This window comes from Simochromis diagramma, unplaced genomic scaffold (assembly GCF_900408965.1).
Source record: "Simochromis diagramma unplaced genomic scaffold, fSimDia1.1 OVJJ01000302.1, whole genome shotgun sequence".
In the NCBI taxonomy this organism is placed as follows: Eukaryota; Metazoa; Chordata; class Actinopteri; order Cichliformes; family Cichlidae; genus Simochromis; species Simochromis diagramma.
Genome location: NW_024386792.1, coordinates 11,586,391 through 11,610,367, shown reverse-complemented (window position 1 = coordinate 11,610,367; position 23,977 = coordinate 11,586,391). Strand labels below are relative to the sequence as shown.

At 39.3% G+C, this 23,977-nt stretch overlaps 2 protein-coding genes across 2 annotated transcripts in view; one reads left to right on the top strand and one right to left on the bottom strand.

Moving 5' to 3' along the window:
* The first annotated feature begins 9,799 nt into the window (after window positions 1-9,799).
* bglapl (bone gamma-carboxyglutamate (gla) protein, like) lies at window positions 9,800-11,405 on the top strand. Its single transcript, XM_040024477.1, has 4 exons — window positions 9,800-9,963; window positions 10,077-10,424; window positions 10,521-10,617; window positions 10,731-11,405. Exons 1-4 carry the CDS (start codon window positions 9,903-9,905, stop codon window positions 10,831-10,833), a joined length of 609 nt encoding a protein of 202 aa, XP_039880411.1. The 5' UTR covers window positions 9,800-9,902; the 3' UTR covers window positions 10,834-11,405.
* Window positions 11,406-13,239: 1,834 nt separating this feature from the next.
* LOC120729066 (sodium-dependent phosphate transport protein 2B-like) overlaps window positions 13,240-23,977 on the bottom strand; it is a 13,940-nt gene continuing 3,202 nt past the window's right edge. The window contains exons 5-11 of the mRNA XM_040024475.1: window positions 20,350-20,542; window positions 19,880-19,975; window positions 19,600-19,720; window positions 18,638-18,805; window positions 18,434-18,550; window positions 17,913-18,037; window positions 13,240-16,395 (exon numbers count right to left, since the gene is read on the bottom strand). Coding sequence (XP_039880409.1) covers window positions 15,832-16,395; window positions 17,913-18,037; window positions 18,434-18,550; window positions 18,638-18,805; window positions 19,600-19,720; window positions 19,880-19,975; window positions 20,350-20,542 — 1,384 coding nt within the window. The 3' untranslated portion in view covers window positions 13,240-15,831. The remainder of the gene's footprint in view (window positions 16,396-17,912; window positions 18,038-18,433; window positions 18,551-18,637; window positions 18,806-19,599; window positions 19,721-19,879; window positions 19,976-20,349; window positions 20,543-23,977) is intronic.

Genomic DNA, 23,977 nt, shown 5'->3' with positions numbered 1-23,977 from the left:
AAGACATATCAGGATCTAAAAAACGGAGCATATTTAGCTACAGAGGCTGTAAAAGTTCTATAAAAGAACAACAGATGGGCTGTAGACATCAAGAGTGAAAAAAGTTTGGGCTGGTCCCAAAAATATTCTCTCAAGCAAGAAGGGAATTTCAAGGCCCAGACTGGGATCAGTATAATTAGTGGTGCTGCGCTGCCAAGCGGATACATCCGGCGGAATCGGGAAAGCCTGGCAGGTGAACATTTCTCCAAGACCAGATGGAATATACAGTATGTGTCCCCCGCCATCTGAGTTTGTTTACGGCTACAAGTGAGACGGCTGACAGATGAGGCAGTGTTACATAAAGTGCTGGGGGCGGACAGACATGACAGCGTTTTCATCAAAAGGGCAAATTGTAAGTTAAAGCCTCTGTAGGGTTCACATTTCCTTACGTCTGATATTAAATATTGCTGCCCCTCTCGTGCTCCTCTTAAATAAACAACAAGATGTTGTATCACCAGAAATTAAAGTATGATTTTATTTGCATTTGTCTTGTTTATTGTGTTTATGTTACTGTCATTTTTAATCAAGGTTCCTTCTGTCATCCAGTGTTGGTCAAGTTACTTGAAAAAAGTAATCAGTAACTAATTACTGATTACCTCCCCAAAAAAGTAATCCCGTTACTTTACTGATTACTTATTTTCAAAAGTAATTAATTACTTAGTTACTTAGTTACTTTTTAAAAACACGATTTACAACCTGAAGAGGTGATAAGGCGATAGATCTTTCAGCCCAATTCTACTTTTTCTACATAATCCATCATACAAAATGTAATCAAATGGAAAAGTCTCTTTTTTTAACTTGTTTTATCAGTTTTAATCTTTTAACTTTATGCATCAAGCAAAAAATTTAATTATATGCAACATTCTCTGACTTGAATAAATTAGTTTAACATTTAAACCTATTTTCTGCACATTCCAGCACATAAAATAAAATATTTTTTGTGTTTACACTCACTCTTTCAAATAGATGCAAGTAAAACACAGCAGAAAATAAATAAAGTCAAAGACTCAGCGGTCCTGTTGCTCTATTTTCACCTGTAAAGCAGAACTGCGGTAGGCGGAGGTTTACCCTGGTGCAGGTGTGCCGCAGCGGTCAGTGGAAGAATCCGCGAGTTTCTCTGTGAGTTTCCCATTACGTCATGGCGCACTCGGTGCTTGCTTGGAAGTTTAGGGGGTTTTTTCGCTGTAAAAAGACGTTTTCTTCCCACGCACGATGGACGCTAATGTTTTTGTCACTTTTTATGGAATCAAACTCAAAGTAAGGTCAGTACTTCCACGCTTTAAACGCTGCACGCTCATACTCTCTCCCACAATTGATATGTGATCCATTGTTGATCTGCACACAGCTGTTGTCACTGTCGTGAGACATTCTAGCAAAAAAATCACGGTTTTAGTAACGCAGTAACCCAGCGTTCCTATGGGAAAGTAACGGTAATCTAATTACCGTTTTTGCAATAGTAATCCCTTACTTTACTCGTTACTTGAAAAAAGTAATCAGATTACAGGTAACGCGTTACTGCCCATCTCTGCTGTCATCACATCAAAATACAAAGAACACATGATTTAATACAGAATCGCATGGCCTCCTGTGGTTTACAGATGATTTTCTTAGAAATTCTGCTAAGGCTGTTTTTAAATTGAAACTTTGGAGGCTGTTAATTTTAATAATTTGGTAATTTAGTTCTGGATGCAGGTGGGACAAGCTGACGAACATTTGGAGAGTATGGGTATGGGAAGAAAAAAAACACATAATAAATAATTCCATCATTTCCTCTTAAAAACAAGCAAAAACTGTTATTTGCTTTGTTTTCCTCAGAGCATAGAGTTTAAGTACATGTAGTTTCTGTTGCTCTTTACCTTATACGTCTTCAGTGCAGCAGACAGACTGCAGCCATGCCAACTGCAGATGTTCTGCTCAACAAAACTCACTCCCAACCAGTCGTGGCAGATGGCCTCCTGTCCATGAGCCTGGTTCTGCTTTAGGTTTCTTCCTGTTAAAAGGGAGTTTTTCCTTTCCAATGTTGCCAAAGTGCTTGCTCCTAGGAGCTCCTATATGAGGAGCTCTTTTTTCTCGAATTATTGTAACATCTTTACAATATGAAGCACCTTGAGGCTACTGTTGTTGTGATAAAACTGAATTAATTTTAATTGAATGTGTCCTTCAGTGTGCACATTAAATATGTAGAAGTGTTTTCTTTCATTTGTGCTGTGTTTATTTGTAAAATTAGAAACAGTCTAATGTATTACTTTATGGATGGACTATTGTTATTCATTTTTATGTTCTTAAAGCTTCCTGAAATTTCAGTTCAATTCAATTTTATTTAAATAACACCAAATAATAACAACAGCCTTACAATAATACAGAGAGAACCCCAACAATTATTCAACCCCCAATGAGCAAGCACTAAGGCTACGTCCACACTCATTGTTAGTCCATTTAAATATCTCGGTGCTTTTCCTGGACATTTTGCCGCAACGTTTCAACGAACCGGAAAGTAAATAAACGGCAGACAGAAATGAGGGAGGCCGAATCTTCTTGCGTTTCATGCATGCGCAGTACTGGAACGTAAGCGTTTTGGGCCTTTTCAATGTGGACGCACAGCTCTGTAAAAACGACTGAAAACGCTAGTGTGGACGCGAAGCGTTTTCAGACGAAAACACCGTTTTCAAATCTATCCGGGCTAGTGTGGACGTAGCCTAAGTGACTGTGGGAAGGAAAATGTCCATTTTTGCTGGAAGCAAACTCCGACAGGAAGAAGACAGGACAAAGGACACACTGTGGGAGGGGGGCAGGTATTAATAATTACTAATGATTAAATACAGTGTGGTGTATAAATTGACTGAAAAAGAAATAATCATGGGATTACCCCAGCAGCCTAAACCTATTACAGCATAACTAAGGGAGGATCAGGATACCCTGATCCAGCCCAAACTATAAGCTTTATCAAAAAGTAAAGTTTTAAACGTAATTTTAAAAGTAAAGAGGGTGGCTGTCTCCCACATCCAACCTGGGAGATGGTTTCACAGAAGAGGGGCCTGAAAGCTGAAGGCTCTGCCTCCCATTCCCGAAGGGAGTTTTTCCTTCCCACTGTTGGCAAATTTTGCTTACAACTGATTATATGATTATTGTGGTTTTCTCTCTAATATTACTGAATTGGTGCTTCATAAATATCACTGACCTGAGTTGAATCCACTGGTTATAGAAACTCTTAAAAAAAAAAAAATGACACCACCTATATTACTGTAGCTGGTGATCATGGACAAGATAAGGCCACAGCTTCAGCTGCTTGATTCTGTAGTTTGCTCTATTGTAGGTATTAGATTCATGAGCGAGCTCATGAGCTTGTGGGATTGATGGTATAAGCCTCAGGGCCATCTTTCATGACATCTGACATGTGAAACAACAATCTCTTCCTCCTGCTGCTGAACCCAAACATGATCCTCTCTGTTCTCTGGCTCTCACGGTCCTGTTGGGCTAAACTAAGCAGTAACTTGGCTCTTACAGCCCAAAGCAAACCTCATAAATCTGCATCTAAAACTGGCCTCGCAGTAAGACAAGTCTCTAATAAGTAAGCAATAAGTATACTGTAGGTAACCGTCTTTAGCCAAGTGTGTAACTGGTGTTCCCCAGTTTTTCAGAAAAAAGGCATAAAATGTCACATGATGCTGTTTGTTTATTCTTCCGAAAAGAAGTGGTAATGTATTTGACAGAAAACAAAAATTCTTTACTGCACATTTTTTGATTTGATTTTGATTTTATTGATTAGCATTCAAATATCTCAATGAATACAGAACAAAGATCTACCACAAAGCAAGAACGCATGAGACAAGGCTAATCAAAAGGTACTGGCTGAAGCATTTGCTTATTACACCAACCCTTTCAACAAAAGATCTTTTTGCATGCAGCTCCTGTACACAGGGCAGAAAGAAAAAGACTTTCCCTCCATATATTTATAGTGTGCAATGCTCTGAAACCACATCGATGTACTTTACAGATTTAGATTACTGTGTGTATGTGTGTTTACTGCATGTATAACAAAACTTTTATTACTCCCTTACTTTGTGCAGCACACAAAAAAGCAAAAGCCACAAGTGTTTTTCATTTTTATTATCAGTATGAAGTTGTAGCTTCATATGCTTATTAAATAGATGGTATGTGTGTGATGTTGTGTAGTAGTAGTAGTGTGTGTGTGTGTGTGTGTGTGTGTGTAGTGGGGTGGTGGGGGGCAGCAGTTTAATATCGATGGGTTTTTTTTTTAGGAAATGTGTTTTGCTGGCTTGATGAAAGGTTTTGTGGTAAGTGTGAAGACCCATCCATCCAATTTACAAAAATAGCCTTTATTTTGAAAGATGCAGATGGCATCTAAACATGCAGAAAAAATGTAGATAGCTATAATGTATTATTACAGCTTCCTGCAGGAGAGCTCAACCTAATACATTTTTTTTGTTCTTCCTCCTGAATGCCACAAAAAACCTTCTGTTTGTCGAAACATGACGTCACACAAGTGTCTTGTGGTGGTTTGATGGATCAGGTGACGAGAAAGAGGACCGGCTTCAGCGCCATACAGACCTCGTGTGCCAAAATGTGCAGTGAGGATGTACTAGAAGTCCATGAGATGTCCAACACCACTCCCAGGGAGGCTGATGTAGCTGACAGGCACCTTGAGATCAAACAGAGCCCTACTCTGGCAGTTGCTGAAGTTTCGTGATGCCAGGAAATAAAAGCTCCATCCTCTGCACAACTCTTACAAATTTTTAGTCAGTGAAGGGGAAAGCATCTTCCCACCCACTCTGTATGCAGAGGGGGCAGACTGCTGTCAACCTTAACTGAGGATACAGTCAGGTGGTGGAAAAATCCCTCAATCCTCAATCCCACTGGCACACCTTCCATACAGGAAGCAGGGTATGGAGACAAGGGGTATGACTGGCTGGGGTCACTGAGTTTTATATAAACTCTGGTGACAGGGGCCCTAAGACCTAGAGTCCCTTTGCCCTTGGATTGGTGGTGGCCCCTATTTTTAAGAAGGTGTGTACAAAGTTCAGGGAGATCACACTTCTCACCCTCCCTTGGAAGCCTCAGCCTCCCCTTGTAGACATGAGAGAGGAGAGTGTGTGTGCGTTAGTCGACCTTCAGGTTCAGTAGTAATATTGGGGTTTTCCAACAGGCTGTTTTGGATGCTTTGGAAGTATCAGGCCTGTTGTTGCAGGCTATCTGCTGTAGGGGGAATTTAGTTTTTATTGCTAACAATAAATTAAACTCATTCATGATGGCAGCTGGACTACTACCTAGAAAAGAATTTCTAGGTGTAGCTGAGATGGATGTGGTCTCAGGATCTCATTTTGCACTGGGGCACTTTACAGCCAAGTGTGAAGCAATCTAAGGCCATAGTTCTCCCCCCAAACACGGTGAAGAATCCACTTTGGGTGGGGAATAAATTGCTGCCTAAAGTGAAAGAGTGCAAGTGTCTCAGGTGGTTGTTCATGAGGGAGGAAACAAGGGATCTGGAGATTGACATTCAGATAGTTGCAGCGTCAGCAGTGATGCAAGTACTGCCATCTGTTATGGTGAAAAGCGAGCTGAGCATGAAAGGAAAGCTGATGACTTAGCAGTTGATCTATGTTCGTACCCTTAGTTATGGAAACAAGCACTGTATGCCAGAAAGAATGAGATCACAGATACAGGTAGCAGAAACAAGCTTCCCTCAAAAGGTTTCAGGCCATCTGTTAGACATAGGGTGAGGTGCTCAGTCAGTAGCGCCTCAGAATAGAGACACTTCTTCTCCACATCAAACGAAGGAAGCTGAGGCATTTTAGCATCTAAGATGCCTGCAGGATTATCTCCTGGGCAGAACTGTTTGAAGGGGCTTGAAACTGGGGGTGCTGAATATATGAGTGTTTGTGCGCGCACGCTTAGTGCAACACATGTGAGGCAGAAACACAGGTGAGCAAATTGATTATGAAACACTTAAAAAGTATACCAGTCTTTCAACTACGAGGTTTCTTTAGACACAGCAGTCAAGATGTACATACACACACAATAACCTATGTGTGTGCAGCTAACCAAAACCTAAGCCTAACCCTAAATAATGACATGAATCATTTTTGAAATTTAAAATACATTTATCTGTTTTTTTGCATTTGCAGGGGTTACTGTTCTGTACTTCCCGCAGCATTGCTCATGTTTAAGGTTTTTCAGCCATGTCCAAATAGGAAGAGAAACCCAATAAATGCAGGCAAGATATATCTCTATATCTTTACAGCTAGCTTGGGAATGCCTCACTGTTCTCCCATGAGAGTTTGAGGAGGTGACAGGGGAGAAAGAAGGCCTCTGTTTAGACTGCTGCCCCCACCCCCCCACCCCCCCAAGCCAAACTCCCATAAGTGGCAGAAAATGATGGATGGATGGATGGATGTAATAACATAGCTGCTTCATTATAAATCCATGTCCAGTATTATAATGTAAGTTTAAATTTTGTGTCTAAGCACAACTAAAATTTAACTGCTAAAAATCAAAAAACTTGTTTTGCTTTTATTTAAGCTGGATAATTGTTACTGTTAATTGTTTGTTGTTTAATATACTAAAGGAACAGCTAGAACTGGCTCTTGAGGTAACACTGTTGTATAACAGCACCGTGCCCGACAGTTTCTCACTCTTTTCAGATGTTACACTGTAATATTTAAATGTTGCTGAAATATATTATGGGTATTTTAGGTACCTTACTGCAGACACAACACGAACAAAAGGAAATGTCATGCTTTTCTCCGAGCTTCCACACGCAGCCTGAGGTAATGGTTTTAAAAAAATGCTGAATACAGTCCTCTAACTGGTCATTTGAAAGTTGTTTGTTGCAAAGATATGAGGCATGTGCATCATGCAACAGGAATAAAGCTGGTATGGATAAGAGTTCCAGTAAGAATGGCTCTGCTTATCCATCACCCATGAGGCCATCTGTCTGATGGATATAGACGTCTTTACTAGATACTGATTCTGTGTAAACTACACAAAGCTCAAAGAGAAGCAAATGATGGTTAGCCAAGAAAATAAATTCCAGATTTCAACCCCACTGAAGTGTCGTGGGAGTATTTACAAGAACAAAAACTGATCGTCTTGTAGTTAGAGATATTTTCCTTTAAAAAGTGAAACAAAATTTCAGCAAATTGACAATAACGAGAAATTGTCCCTGCTTAAAAAAGGGAAATGATAACTTCTCACGAATTTATTTCTCTACATGAGAGCATATCTTCAAACCAAATGTGAAGAGGTCATTTTCTGATTGAGATCTTTGTGCTTTTTTAAATTTGTTTTGTTTTTAAATTTAGCCCCACAGGCTGAAAATTAATTTACCTTTTTTTTTTTTACTTAATACTTATTGCTTATTACTATTTACATACTTAATGAATCACTTTGTAATTCAACTATTGTTTCTTTGACTTTTCTTTTAGTTGTTTGTTGATATTGTAATTCACTGCTAACTACTAGCAGTAAAATGTGTTTGCGATAAAGTCAATATGCAACAGCATATGCTCTATGTCGTTTTCTCAAAAGAGTTTCTTTGTAAGTTTTTTTTTGTATTTTTACTGGTTATGACATGACTAAATATACTGATAATCATACATGTGCAAATAGACAATGGAAAAGTACAATGGAACAGAGAAAAATCATTGGATTTATCAAAAAAGTTCCAACAACAACAACGTATTGGATCATTTACTAAATTAAATTTTAGTGATAAGACAATGTAATCAAAAGCCAGGGTGAGGAAGTGCTTCATAGTTCGGCCTCAGATCATTTGATAGATTGTTCCAGTAGCTCGGAGCATGAAAACTGAATGAAAAAATCTTTGGAATGCCGAAATCATTCCCTGAAACATTATGTATCTCAGGGGATGTGATTTAAAAATACATATGTAGGAAGTTCTTAAATTAAAGAAAAATATGAAAAAAGGGAAAAATGATGACATTTGACTTGTGAGGATATTACATCATCTGCTTTAGAAAAAGATGCTCATCACTGATATGACTTGACTGCTGTGATCATACACAGTACAGTCGCTATCACATGTTTTAGTTGTATTTAAATCTGCTAGATGCACAAGAGCTGGGACAACTGTGAAAAACTGAGAGCGTTACTTGATGTCTACATGATATTAATTAAAAGCCAGGATGCGGCAGCAACGAGGAACTGTGTCTGCTGCATTTCCTGCCTCCTCGGGGATGTTATCACAATTGTTTTCTCCAACTGTGTCCCCCGAGTACTAAATCCACAAAAATCCACAAAAATGGACACTGGACGAGACACTGAAATTACATGGCATGAAGTCCAAAACAAATCCTAGACACCAGGAATAACGCTAGACTACGAAGCACAAAGGACAACAAGGTCACTCTGCACCACTGGATCTGGCTCACTACATGACAAATGAAGCCATTCGGGGCTCTTTGAGATAAATATGTATATACACGAGTCAAGTGACATGTGTGTGTGAAAGTTTGGTTATCTACACAGTATTTAAGATGCAATATGGTTTAGGTCAAAGCTGCAAACTCCAATACCTTTTTTAAAAATATACAAGCCACCAAAGCCGCACTCGAATATATCGCACAAACAGAAAACTGCATCCAAACCCGCGTGCATAACGCTGTGCGTCCAACACATGGGGGTTGTCTAAATTTATCTCTCTATATGCTGAAATACGCTGACTGACACTGTGCATTGGGCCGCTGGTTGGTGTTGGTAAGCCATAGCCGTGCACTGGATCTCTCCAGGACCTGGGCCGAGATGGATCTGTAAATAGCGTTTGACTGCGGTTTTGAGTGGGACTCTGCAACACTCTAATTAAGCTCTGTCGCATAATGAGGCTCACTGCTGTTCCGTGTCACTCGATTAGTAGGTTGTGGTAGGCTCAGACTATAGTTTGGGGTTTGTGTGGGTGGGAGATCACATCTGGGGCAAGGAATATAGAAACATAACAGCAATGGCAGACCTGGCAACCTTGATGTTAAAGAGGCAGCCCTGCAGTGGGTCGTCTGGATTAAAATCCAATTAAATGTTAAGGATATTTTATAGAAATCTTGTAATAGCACCAGTTTGGACTTTCAGGGTTTGTTGTATTATTTATACTTCAGCGATGACGGGTCAGGACTTAAAGGAATTTGAAGGGGATGTATAAGACTGGTAAACAAGACAAGTATATAAAAAATGATTAGTTTTGCCTTAAAAAAAATTTTGCATTTTTTGTTGGAGAAAATATTACTAAAAATATATATATATAGTGTGGAGTTTATCCAAAAGCAAGAGAAAGGAAGTATTTTGAGATCTCTATTCAGACATTTAACTCAAAATTGATCTACAGGTCGTTCAAGTTCTTCAAAAATTATCTTTAACTATTTCTGATGAGGTTTTTCTTTGTATGTGAAAAATGCATATTTGCACACGCGCACGTTGTGGAGAAAACAGCACTTCCACAAAGAGTGTAGGGAATAATTCATCCATCATTCTGTCAACATATGCTCGTACTCACAGGTTTACATGTGTTGCCATGTACTGTATGTAATGTCAAATGCCAGAAATGTTTGTGGCTGTGGCTGTTGGATGAGTTTTTGGACTCTGTGCCAGGAGCTGTTTGGATGTTTATGTGAGTTTTCATGACAAATGGAAGCGGAAACGGTGACATTTGATTCCCCAGCCAATCAGAGGATTATCTCATTGTGTGGGTCTGGTCTGACAAGAGAGGTGGACTACAGTATATATTGACCTCGACTTGGGAGAAAGAAACAGAACAAGCCGTCAGAGGAAAGCAAAGAAGAAGAAGAAGCTGTAAAAGAATCGAGTTGTCTACAAGGAGACACTAACTACAAGACATCATGAAGGCTCTAACTCTCCTCTCCATCTGCGCTCTTCTCTCAGTGTGCTGGTCCATGGGAGGTAAGGACAAACTCTTGTTAATGCTGTGAAGCTGAGAATTGTTCTCGACCTTTTTAGGGGCGATGTGAGCACCTACAGTACGATTAACGTATGCCATTGTTTGTTTTCATCAGCGGTGGAACCCGAGGTTGTCGTGGACCCCGATGCCGACACAGCTGCCGATGCCGACACAGCTGCTGATGTTGCACCTGCTGACCCTGCCGCTTCTGATTCCTCCTCCGCTTCCGACTCCTCTTCCTCCTCTGAGTCCGATTCCGCCTCATCTGACTCTTCCTCAGACTCTTCAGCATCCGATTCATCATCCTCAGAGTCCTCTGAATCCTCTGAGTCCTCACAGTCTTCAGAGTCCTCTGAATCTTCCGAGTCCTCTGAGTCCGACTCCTCTGCATCAGACTCTGGCTCTGACTCTTCTTCATCATCATCGTCATCCTCATCTTCCTCAGAGTCAGCCAGTTCTGAGGGTGGGTAGCAGATTTGTTTGATAGAAGCTTTGCATAGTTTTAGAATTTAAACGTGAAAAAAGTAAAAGTCTAAAGTTGCAATATTTGACTCTTCAGCCAATCCAGTGGTGATGAAGAGAGATCTGGCCGCTGTTCTTCTGAGAAGCCGAAGAGCCGCTCCAGCTGGTAACCTCTCCCCTCTGCAGCTGGAAAGGTACAGCCGTTTTCTTTCACTTTGCAGTTTCTTGCTACAAAAGTCAATATTCATAAGTAAAATGCAGTACATACATGCACCATCTAAAACCATTTCTCTCCACCACCCTTCAGCCTCAGAGAGGTGTGTGAGCTGAACGTTGCCTGCGACGAGATGGCCGACACTTCCGGCATTGTGGCCGCGTACACCGCCTACTACGGTCCCGTCCCTTTCTAAGTTAAAAAAGATCTCTGTCATTCATATGTGTACTGTTTTTCTGTCATTTTCTTATGCAACAGTGCAACAACTCCCCTAAATCAGAAGCAGAACACAAAAACCATGGTTCAGAACCATGCTATGATGCTACACAGAGAATTTCTTTAGGCACAAATTATTGCACAAGTGGCCAGCTATAGTGGTCCTGAAAGAAACTGCCTCTTCCAGGCTTTCAGAGAGAGGCACATGGAAACACGAGCCTGTGAAGTATGTTATAGTAGCCCACACAAGTTTTAAATTATTCTTTTCATCTGTAGTGTAATGCAGTGAATGGTGCTACAAGTGCAAATGTATTGTTTTGTTTTTCTTTTTTTTCTTTTGATGTACTGATGTTTTGATATTATGGATAGTCTTACTTTAAGTGGTAGTTCAAGTGAGTAATGGATGTAGTTGTAGAGGTAGTGTAGTGTTAGCATTGTGTTGATAGTGGTAGTGTACACTATGTGTAAAATGCACATCAGTTATCTGTTATGACTGTAACCACAAATTGCCTCTGGGTTTGAAAATAATAAATTATTTTGGTTTTTGTCAAATTGTTGCATTGTCCTCATGAATTTTTAATTTTAGTTCCTGATCTAAGAAAACAGAATGTTTGGGGGGATACTCAAGGTTTGGCACTAAAGGGCACTGAACACATGCTCCACACTGATATATGTCAGATTGTTTAATATGCTAACTTGTGAGCTAACAGCAGTGGTTCTAGTCAGATAAAGCACTGTGAGATCCCAGCTGCAGCTTGAAGATGAGCAGCCAGAGCCGTCAGTTGTCAGAGGTAGTTAGGAAACCTTATGAGACAGATTCTCTATTGTCATTATGCAGTCACATAATGTAATTCTGTATGCTAGTTCTCACCTTAAAACAGACCGCATTACAACATACATACAAATACACAAATAGTACATACAGTAGACAAATAATTGGAACTGAACAATTGAGGTGATTCAGATGGATTTGCGCTGAACTATTTTTACACATAGACATGCGCAGTGTCTTCAGTATCCTCTTCCTCTTCTGCTTTTCCTCAAATGCCTTGTGCTTCCTTTGATTACCATTAGATGGCAGTGTTGGTCAATCAGTCAGTGCATCATGTCACAAAGCTCAAATCATCTCAAACTTGTTTCTTCAACATGACAGTGAGTTCACTGCACAGAGTCACCAGATAACAGTGGAACACCGCTGGGATTTATTGTAAAGGCTCACATCATGGATGTGCAGCTGACACATCTGCAGCGACTGTGTGATACTATCATGTCAATATGGAATTTCTCTAATAGCGTGTTCAATATGTACAACAAAGAATAAAGGCAGGTATGAAGGCAAAATGGGGGTCAAAACAGTACTAGCACGGTGTACCTAATAAAGTGGCTGCTGAGTGTAATTCTGTACTAGTTTTATAGGTGATTTAAGAGTTTCCAAAGATACAAGATATGTTATTCTGAATTTGGGATTAATTATGTTCAGGACATCTAAACTATTTTTCTTCTGATGGACTAAAAATACAACAAACACACGCCGTCACACAGATGTCATAATATTAGTATGTCTATCAAAATTAATCTGATCTGCTGGCACCCAATGAAATGGAGATCAAAGACCACAGTGTGTGTGTGTGAGAGAGAGAGAGAGGGGGGGAGAGAGAGACATTTCCATGGCATTAATGTCAGTTGACCATGTGGAAACTGTCGTGATTCCCGTGTTGTGCTTTGACACAGTTGCACACCCTCTTTATTGATATATTGATGGTGCATCTCATGTTCCCTGCACATGGCTCACTGACACGTGACAGTGAAGGTTTCCCAGATACCGGGTGTGATGGTACAACTCAACTCTACTCTAATTTTTTTTAAAAAGCACATTTAGGAGAAAAATTACTGTTGACCTAAATTCTGTGCAAAACGTAGAATGTAAAGAAAATAATCAAGGAAATAGGTAAGAAATAACTAAACACATACAATCTTGTAGATGTAGATGATGTCTAGAAAAATATGATAAAAATAACAAAACGTCAATAATTAAAACTTCACAGATCTAACAATACAGTGAACGTACAATGAGAGGACCGTTGGACAGTCATTTAAAAAAGTATGAAAGAATAATTTAATAATACTAACAAAGTTTATGATATTTTTAGACTCTATACATATGTGTGTGTGTGTGTGTGTGTGTGTGTAGATAGATAGATAGATGCATTTATTGACTGCTAGTTCTGGAGAAACAGTGCTCTGTCTCTCTGTATTCACTTATTATGCACTTCCTGGAACTAGCTAAAGCCTACATGAACCATGTTATGACCTTGTATTCTGGACCCCTGCTGATGTGACTCTTACCACTGCAGGGCTCTGTCTTCATCTCTCTTAACACTTTGAACACCCTCCTTATACTTTGGTTAGCTCAGAAACAAATAACACAGATAACAGGGCTATATAGAAATGATCAGCATATAAACGGGTCAGGAAACCATACCAATTGATGAATCTAGCATTATTTTATTCCTTTTGCTTTTTAACACAGTTTTTTGGGAGGGACAACTCACAATTAAACAAACAAAAACAAATTGTTAGATGTGCATTCATCTAATTCCGGACTATATATTCCTTGAATACAATTACCTCTTCAATTACAAAGTTATACTACACCTTAAAACGATGTTTTAAAGATCTGAATGTGTCTTTTATACACAGTGATTTTTTTGGTCTCTGTATAAAAATACAAAAATGGGAAAATGATGAAACTAGGTAAACATGACAGGTTGGTGTGTCAATGAAACTGCAAAAAAACAAACAAACAACAACAACAACAAAAAACAAAAAAAGAAGCACTACATCTCAGACTCCACAGTTAGCACGTTAAATGTTATGTTATGTTAGTTCATGACAATACAGTTACTCAGATATCAAAAGGATAAGACTGGTGATATTCTGCATTTTTATATCCACACACAAATTGATTTAAAAGACCAAAGTCAACATGATTGAGTCTAGCTTTGTCTGTGTAGCTAAAATTTGTCACATCATACACCACTTTATAGCGATGCTACCAGTTCTGAGGCTATACACATGAGCTAAATGTTCATCAGCAAACAATGAGCAGGCAGAAAATCATGATGGCATACTGACACAATGACACAACACAAAATTTAGTTGAAGCCTTTGGGTTTTTCAAGTTTTTAATCATGAACCAGGGAACTATTAAAATTTAAATTCACCAACTCAGCAGGACTCATAAATAAAATAAGCATTTTTATAGCAAAATTTCAAACAGCGAAAATCAACATGTCTGGGTGAAAGTATTTGACTGGCACTGTCACAGTTCCCTGTCTTGTTCCCTGATTTACAGCAGAAAAATAGTCAAATAAAAATTTCCCTTCATTTAAATAATGAAGGTAAAAACAATTGAAGTACCAAGCTGCTTTAAGAAATGATGATGTCCTTTATAAGGTTAATAGAATTGCACTGATGTTTGCTGCATTTATGTCTTCAGCAAGGCCAAACGGATTTGATGTTAAAATCATAAACTTGCTAAATTATGAAGTATTAGTACTCCGAGATCTAAGTCATCATAGTTAATAACCCTAACCCCACTCTAACAGTATGCTGTGGAAAAAGTAAAGGAGGATCTTTCAGGAGAAAAAAATTAAAAAAAAGACCCAAAACAAATATTACATATTCTGTGAAAAAAACACACATACACACATTCTGATTGGCTAGCCTTAGTGTTAGGGTTAGGTTTGGGGCCGCGATATGATGACTCTGAGAAACTAAAGTGCTTGGTTTTGATCCTTTCATAGGATTTGCTGACATTAATATAATTATAGATTTCCACTCGTATTTCAAGGTCACTTCAGTTAACGATGTAACGTTTTAGTGCATTCGTCTACGCAGTCATTTCCTATGTTACACTACAATATGTCCATTAGTATGTTTCTTTGCATCACACACAGTCACACACATACAGTTGTGGTAGGAACTTTAAATACATCGTGGAGATTTTTGGATTTTTAATGATTTCTTGGAACTGTTTTTTCCATGGTGGAATGACAGCATACATCTTTAATGACAGTAAAAAATATCAATAGGGTGCACATGTTTGAATTTATTTTGGAATTTCTCTCATCCACAAAGCGTCAAAATGACATATTTGATTAAATGTCCCTTATCAAGTTGCAGTCCGACCAGATACTTTTGGCATCCATCAGTCTTGGCAGAGTTTGGTTTAAATTGGCTGGTCTCCTGGCAAAAACCTGGCTTTTAAGCATAATCCATAAATTTGTGTTCTTAGGTTTGAAAGCCTCACCTTTAACCATCCAAACATACCTCTTGTCATTGTGATCAAACAGCTCAATCTTTGTGTCACCTGACCATAAAATTTGGCATTTGGCTTGTCCACTTGGGCAGCTGAAAATTGTAGATCAGTTGTTTAAGGTGTTGATTTTGGAGCAAGGACTTCTGTCTTGGTCAGCGCCGTCTCAGTCCATGGCAATGTAAAACATGCTTCAATTGTTCAGTTCCTACTGCTGGTTTTCCAGCAGTTTCCAGTTCATGGCAGGCTTGAGCCTTTGTGGTTTCTCAACATGTTCCTGAACAATTCCCTGTCATCTAATGGGTGAGAGTTGGGGTCTTCTTCTAGAAGTTGGCAAAGTGGTGACAAATAACTTGTACTTACAGAGAATTGTTTGAATTGAAGAATTGAAAAAAGGTGTTTTAATAACATTGTACAACTATCAGCACAACCTAAATGAGTTTATGTATAATTTCAACCCTGTGTGGATTAGAGAAAATTCAAAATACATTCAAACTTGCACCCAGTTCTTGCTTTTTAAAGTCCTGTAAGTTGGCTTAATTCCCCCCTGGAAAAACAACAGTTAAAGAAATCATTAGAACCCCAACATCACAGTTACGTTCATGGCCATGACGAGTGCATGTAAACTTCTGACCACAACTGCACTTAAAATATCAAATCTCAAAGCGTGGTCATTTTCAGGATATTTAACTCTATTTTCATCCCATCTTCCGCTTCATTCTCTACACTCATTGCATGATTGTCATATACTGCTGTGTGTGTTGTCTTGTTATTTTCCAATTGTTCTGCTCTGTCTTCTTGGTCGTCGGATGCAGCTTGGCAGCATTTGCAGCAGCAACAGCATTTTGCGATTAAAACCCCAACTGCTTTGTCACAGGGAGCCAGGGAGTGTGCCCATAGTGGGAGGAAATCCCAGGATCGCAGGACTGCAGGCAGCCACCCAGGTTTCCGCTTTTGTAGTATGTTGATCACAATGATTATGATCAACATGATGAGTAGAGGAACACCCACGCCCACCAGTACCTTCCAGCCAGCCAGCGACAGGGCGAAAATGAGAAGCGGTAAAACGAAGAAGCAGCAGATGATGTAGACTACAGCAAACCAGCGGTACTTGCCCGTGATGTTGCCCAGACCTTTAGCCAACCGGATAGGGACGCGGGTAAATGGAATGGGATACCACAGAATGATGCCAGAGATGTTGAACAGGAAGTGCACGAGGGCAATCTGAATTGTTAACAAACAACAAGCATCAGTGTAAGTGCAAAGAGGTAGCTTGCTACAAATTCAGAGTAAAAAATGTAATCTTTTACAGGTTGATAATTTCCTGATAAGTTTCTTTTTTATTGAAAATAAATGATTTGGCACGAGATGTCAGAGCCACAAAGATACTGGTCACTTTATTAGGTACACCTTGCTTGGACTTCAATTCTTCCTGACATGGATTCAACAAGATTCAGAGATTTTGGTCTATATTGACGAAAGCATCGTACAACCTCTGCAGATAGGTCAGCTCCACATCCATGATATGAATTTCTCATTCTGCCACATCCTAAAGGTGCTCTATTTGATTGATATCGGGTAACTGCGGAGGCTGGGATGAGTACAGTGAACTCATTGTCACGTTCAAGAAACCAGTTTGACATAGTTTGAGCTTTATGACATGGTGTGTTATCCTGCTGGATGCAGCCAGCAGAAGATGCTCAGTTGGTACTAGGGGGTCAAAATGTGCCAAATATCTCCCACCCCATTTCAACACTACGACCAGCCTGACTCTTTGATGCAAAGCACAATGGAGCCATGTATGTTGTTTACAGCTAATTCTGTCCCAACCATCTGAATGTCGCAGAACCTGTGTGAACTGTAATCTCAGTTTCCTGTTCTTAGTGGACAGGAGGGGCATCTGGTGTGGTCCTCTACTGCTGTAGCCAATCTGCTTCAAGGTTCGATGTGGTGTGCATTGAGAGTCGTTAATTGGTGGTTATTTAAATTGTACCTATCAGCTTGAAGCAGTATGGCTATTCTCCTCTGACCTATTTTTTATGTAGTTGTTGGGAAAATCCCAGTAGTTTCTCAAATATTCAGACCAGCTCATCTGGCACCAACAAGTCGAGGTTACTGAAATCACCCATAATTGAAAGGAGCTCATTTTGTTAATCAATTATAAGATTTCTCAGTTTTAACATTTGTTATCTTATCTATGCTTGGAGTTGTGAATAAAATACTGGCTCATGTGATTTGAAAGTCTTTTAGTTTTCATTTTGTTCAAATTTAAAGAACGGCCTTTTCTGGATAGTATTAACAAGTAGTTGATAAGGTGTACCTAATGAAGTGTCCAGTAAGTTTATATTTCCAACAGCTGTTTCCACAACGATTTGTCCCAAATTTTCATGGAGGCACCCAATTTCTCCCTCAAACCACAAATTTAAAGTTCAGCTAAATGTCACAGTTGAATAAAAATTAAATTAGTCGGATAAAATATTATTATTAGGGTAAAATTAGTCATTTGGATTTTTGCAGACCTTAATATGTAGGTAACCATAGGAAATATGTTAAATAGCAAATATGACATAATTTCTCATGAGAAGATGTACCTGCAATGATATTTAAATTATTATAAATTAAGAAAATGATTTTTTAGTACAGTATAAAACCTTAGAAAGGCTTGTAGTGGTTCTAAATACAATTACTGACACATTTAATGTTAACCAGGACAGGAGAGTGTTTTTGTGGGAATGACTGACCTGTAGAGCGTCAGCCAGAGTTTCTCCGGGACTAGCCATGGCTGCCAGAATGGCTGTGGTGGTTGTGCCGATATTTGAACCAAGACACAGTGGGTACGCTCTCTCTATACTGATGACACCAATGCCTATTGAATTAAAAACGACATGGTTGGAATACATATTTTCACCATGTGTCTGACGACCATCACTATCTGCTTCACCATGATATTACAGTCATAGTAGTGTCTGCACATATACTGCAATAAACGTTCTGATTCTGATATTACAGTCATTAGATTTAGGTCCTGGTCATTATGGATAAACAAAAATATCAAGAAAAGAACAATAATTTCACTCCTTTCAGACAGATTCTGTCCTTTACTGCCTAAAAAGTCACATAAAGAAGACAAACAAGATATAGAAATCTTTAGAAAAAAATATTCAGAAGGAAACAAATATTCGCAATCGTGCATCAATGCTGTTTTTAATAATAAATACATGGAGGTGATAGAAGTAATGGATGAATGCATAATTAACCTCACCAACTAGTGGCGTAATGGCAGAAGTGAACACTGAGCTGCTCTGCACGATGAAGGTCATTCCAGCACCGACTAAAATGGCGATGTAGCCCGTGACCCAACCGAAGGGAAATGGGAAATCTGTGCAGATACAAGAACATTCATGTATTATTCTACACATCACATCCAGTTTTTTTTACAGAATTTATAGAGTGCAGTGATGCTCACTGGTGTTGAGGACTTTCTTGATGACAACAGCCACCTGTCCCTTCAGCATAGAGTTGAGCAGCTTGACTATGAGGATCAGGCAGGAGCAGAGCACGAGCAGAGAGAGAGCCAGCAGAATCAGACCCACCGCCATATCAGACAGATTCACATCCACAAAGAGGTGTGTACCTGGCAACACACAGAAACACGCACATAATTACAAGAAAGAAATACACAATGTGGACAAAACTACTGGCCTACATGTCTAAACATGTCTTTGAATTCAAGTGTTTCATTCAGCCTCATTGCCACAGGAGTGTAAAAATGTTTATAGGTCTACCATTATAAACATTTGTAAAAGAATGGGCCCACTGAATTTGAGTAAGGTACTGCAATGCAATGCAACAAGTCAGTTTGTAACATTTTTTTTTCCCACGGTCAAGTCGAAGTAGTTTTGTTGCAAAGTGGAAGCATTCGGGAAACACAGCAACTCAGCCTTAAAGAGGTAGACCTGATAAACTGAGTGCTGAGGAGCGTGGTGCATAAAAGTCACCGGTGCTCTACTGATGCAATAACTGAACAGCTCATTACCTCTGGCATTAACATCAGCACAAAAACTGTGTGCTGGAAGCTTCATGGCATGAGTCTCCAAGCTGAAGCAGCTCCTGTAGGTATAATGTGTAGGTGTCCCACTACTTTTGTTCATATAATGTTGATACTTGTAGTAACTTTTGTATGCAATTTACTGATAGACTCACAGTGCTATTAGTAAATTGCACTATTATTATGATGACATCTGATGTATATCTAATGTATATATATGTATATGAGATGCTTAATCTGGGCAGACTACTGTCCCACAAGGACAATGAAAAGTACACAGTTCAATCCAAATGTCTCTACAAGGAGACTGTCTATCATATTGTGATGGAAACATTATTCCTTTATTTACATAATTAAATTAAAGTAAATAGTGGTCTTACATTTCTTTATATTGTATGTCTGAGAAACATTCTTTAGCGTGAAGGTATAGTTGCCATCAACCCAGCACAGAGACGGAGAGGTACAGTTCTCTGGACCAGGAACTGTGACATTCATTAAGGTCTGAAAAAGGGTGGGAAACATATATTCAGCATTTAATTCTTAGTTCTTTGGAGTATATTTGGATATATTTCTGCATTTCGTTGCCCTGTACCTGTGCATGTGCAATGACAATAAAGTTGAATTCTATTCTATTCTATATTTGACATGCTTTGGTCTTACTGTGTTGGTGAAGGTTTGGCACCATCTCTTTATGAGGCTCTTGTTTTTAGCTTCTGGATCGTCGGTGGCAATCCCACTAATCACAGATGCATCCAGCTGAGTCAGAAGGGAAAAGGGAGGAGGAAATAAACTGTGAACTATAAACCATGAGAGATAACAGTCTTATATATGAGCATCTTATCTGTCTGATAATGTTAAGAGTGTGAAAAAAAGCAATAGACTACAGACATTCATGTCAGCATTCATCTTTCAGGAAATGAATCGTGCTGCTTAATACTTTGTGTTCTCAATGTCATTTTAGATAGAGGTGAAATTCTGCTGTTATATATAGATGTTATGCATGGCCACTCTTACTGTATCATCCAGGCCTGTCAAGCACGTTTTTTCACCAGATTGATGACCAAAAACTGAATAAGGCAGCTGCATGTTTGTTTGTTATTTGGAAAATTAAGATAATAATGACATCTTACCTCTATGATTGATTCAGTGAGGGGGTCAGTGATCACATTTAACAGATCTGGGGCCTCTCCACTCTGGATTTCGAATGAATCAGTGATGAGCTTGGTGACCACAAACAAGTAACCACTGGCTACCTCCAGAGGCAGCAGCACCAACACTGAGAGCCAGTTAAAGAAGTCGTGCACTGTGGCCCCTGCGAAAGCTCTAAGTGCATAATGAAACACAAAAGCAAGACAACAATGACCTTTGATCTTTTTGATGAAAGCGTGATATCACTGCTTTCCAGGTAAAGAATTCTAGGAAATGTGTACCATTTATCTTTTCTCTGAAGCTGAGATTCATAAAATAAAAATTAATTAACTATTTTGTTTGTTGATTTATTTATTTTTTATTAAATATTACATGGTTAATTTTGTATTTATTTTATTTCCCGGAGGCCTAAGAATCTCAGGTTGAAAAGAAGGCTGTTTGTCAGTTACATAGTAGCAGGTTATTGGAGTTCAAAGAGCTTCAGAGGTAAGATAATAATACAGATAATAAGAGAATAATAAAACAGACCGATTAATATTCATTTACAGCTAAGTAAACAAGTCAAGAAAAGAACAAAACATCATAAAATGAAATAAAATTCACAGGATTAGTTATCTAAAATTGAATGCAGATAACAGTATCCATAAAAATACAATAAAGTAATTCTGGTGGAAATATGTATAACTTCACAGTAAGTTCATCACACTTTTAATTTATCTATGTTCATCTTTTTAGGACAGATCATCACATGTACTGCTGCTGCAGTAAGGAAAGAGTTGGGGTCAGATGCTTACAGGTATCCTCTCTTTCTGCTCCTGCCTACTCCTCGTTTGAATCCATGCTGATTCAAATTAATGGACCAACCCCCACAGTATTAGTTGCTGTTTACCGTCCACCTAAAATCAACTCTGACTTTTTAACTGAGTTTTCTAACTTTCTCGCTGAAACCCTACTCTTATCTCCAAATATACTACTGCTGGGTGATTTTAACATCCACATGGACAACACATCAAATTCAGCCACTTGTCTGGACAATTTTGGCTTACACCAATATATGGATAAATTAGTTTTATTCAATGCTAGTCTCCCACTATACAAAAATTACGGAGCCCCGCAGGGTACATGGGAGAAAAAAAAATTAAGACAGACTTTTGCTAGATCTCGCAATACTTTTGCGAGATCTCGCAAAACAAACTCGGGATCTCACAAAAGTTTTGCGAGATCTCGCAAAACAAACTCGGGATCTCGCAAAACTTTTGCGAGATCTCGCAAAACTTTTAGCCGCATTCTTCGGACGCCGGCTCGAAGCCGACCGGGAGGTCGAGGCACGATGTGCCGGGAAAGCGGTGTTCCTCCCGGCTGTAGTGGGTCTCGACCTCCCGTTAGCTCGAAGCTAACGGGAAGAATGCGGCAAAAACTTTTGCGAGATCTCGCAAAAGTTTTGCGAGATCCCGAGATAGTTTTGCGAGATCTCGCAAAAGTCCGTCTTAATTTTTTTTTCTCCCATGTCCCCTGCGGGGCTCCGTAAAAAATAAACAAAACCGCTCAATTACTTTTAGAAATATTAGGAGCATTGATCTATCAGCTCTTTCCCATGGCATTAACAACTTACCTACCATTGATGCCTCAGCTTCCATAGACTATAACACTATAACAATGAACTTATCAACCTCTTAGATACCTTGGCTCCCCAAAAATCTCGAACTGTTTCTTTCTGATACTCATCTGAACTTCGCCAACTTAAAGCTACTGTACGCCGCCTGGAACGTCTATCCAGGAAAACAGGACTTACTATTCACAAAGACATGTATCTCAGTCATATACAACACTATAAAGAAGCTATTCATCATGCTAAATCTGCTTACTGCACCTCTGTTATTGAATCCGCTGAAGGAAACACTCGCACTTTGTTTTCTACATTGCATAATATTGTTAAACCCCAGATACCTTTGCCATACATACACACTCTGCCACAGTTTGCAACAAATTTATGGACTTTTTTTACACCAAGATTGAGACTATTCATCAGCAATTGCCCTCGTCCTGTGAAATGGTCAATTGTTCTATCTGCATTTTTTGTCCTTCTCAGCTGTCATCCTCTCTATCCAATTTTGAACTTCCCACAATAACTCAGCTATCTTCCATAATTACTAACTTAAAGTCATCATCATGTAAACTTGATCCACTGCCAACAAATCTTGTTAAACTCTCATTCCCGTCTCTTGCCCCACTGATTGCTAATATCGCACACTCCTCTCTTATATCTGGTTCTGTTCCTCCTTCTCTTAAAACTGCAATAATAACTCCAATACTGAAAAAGAATGGTTCAGATCCCTCCAATCTAAAAAATTTCAGGCCAAGTTCAAATCTCCCTTTCCTAGCAAAAATTCTTGAAAAGATAGTGGCTGCACAGGTTCATCATCATCTCACTGGAAATAACTTGTATGAACAGTTTCAGTCCGGCTTCCGTTCATGTCACAGTACAGAAACAGCCCTAGTAAAAATCACCAATGATCTTTTGCTTGTAGCTGATTCTGGACTTATATCCATTCTCATTCTCCTTGACCTTACAGCAGCTTTTGTCCCACCGCATCCTCCTTCACAGATTAGCATCTATTGGCATCAATGGTACAGTACTCACCTGGTTTACTTCTTATCTGTCTGGCCGCTCACAGTTTGTTCAATTACAGTTCAGTATCTACTCCAGTTAATTCCGGTGTACCCCAAGGCTCTGTCCTGGGTCCTTTACTTTTTTATCATCTATCTCCTACCCCTAGGTAATATTTTTAGGAAGCATAACATCCAGTTTCACTGCTACGCAGATGACACCCAGCTCTACCTATCCTCCAAACCCACAGCTACTCTCCCACCCACATCCATTTCTGACGGTTTAAGTGAAATCAAGGTCTGGTTTACTCACAACTTTCTTAAACTTAATGGCAATAAAACAGAATTAATTTTAATAGGCACCAGATCAAAACAGTTCCAACCAGTCTTTCGTTATCCATTGATAACTCTGTTGTCACACCCTCCCCTCGGGTTAAGAGTCTTGGTGTCATCCTCGATAGCACTCTGTCCTTCACAGCACATATAAATAATATCACTCGGTCTTCCTACTTTCATCTCCGTAATATTAACCGTCTTCGTCCCTCACTCACACCACACAGTACCGCCATACTTGTCAATGCTCTTGTCACATCTCGTCTGGATTACTGTAATTCTCTTCTCTATGGTTTACCTCATAAATCCCTCCATAAACTGCAGTTGGTTCAAAATACAGCTGCTCGTATTATTTCCAGAACTAGATCCACTGAACATATAACACCTGTTCTTAAACAGCTCTATTGGCTTCCAATTCACCTCCGTGTCAATTTCAAGATCCTGCTTCTCACTTTCAAAGCGCTTCATAACCTTGCTCCTCCATATCTATCCAATCTTCTCCATACATACTCACCCCTCCGTACACTCCGCTCTTCTTCAGCTTCCCTTCTGTCAGTTCCACCTGCTCGCCTGACTACCATTAGACTCAGAGCCTTTAGTTGTTCTGCCCCGAGACTTTGGAATGCACTTCCACTTGCTCTCCAGACCACACACTGTCTCACCACTTTT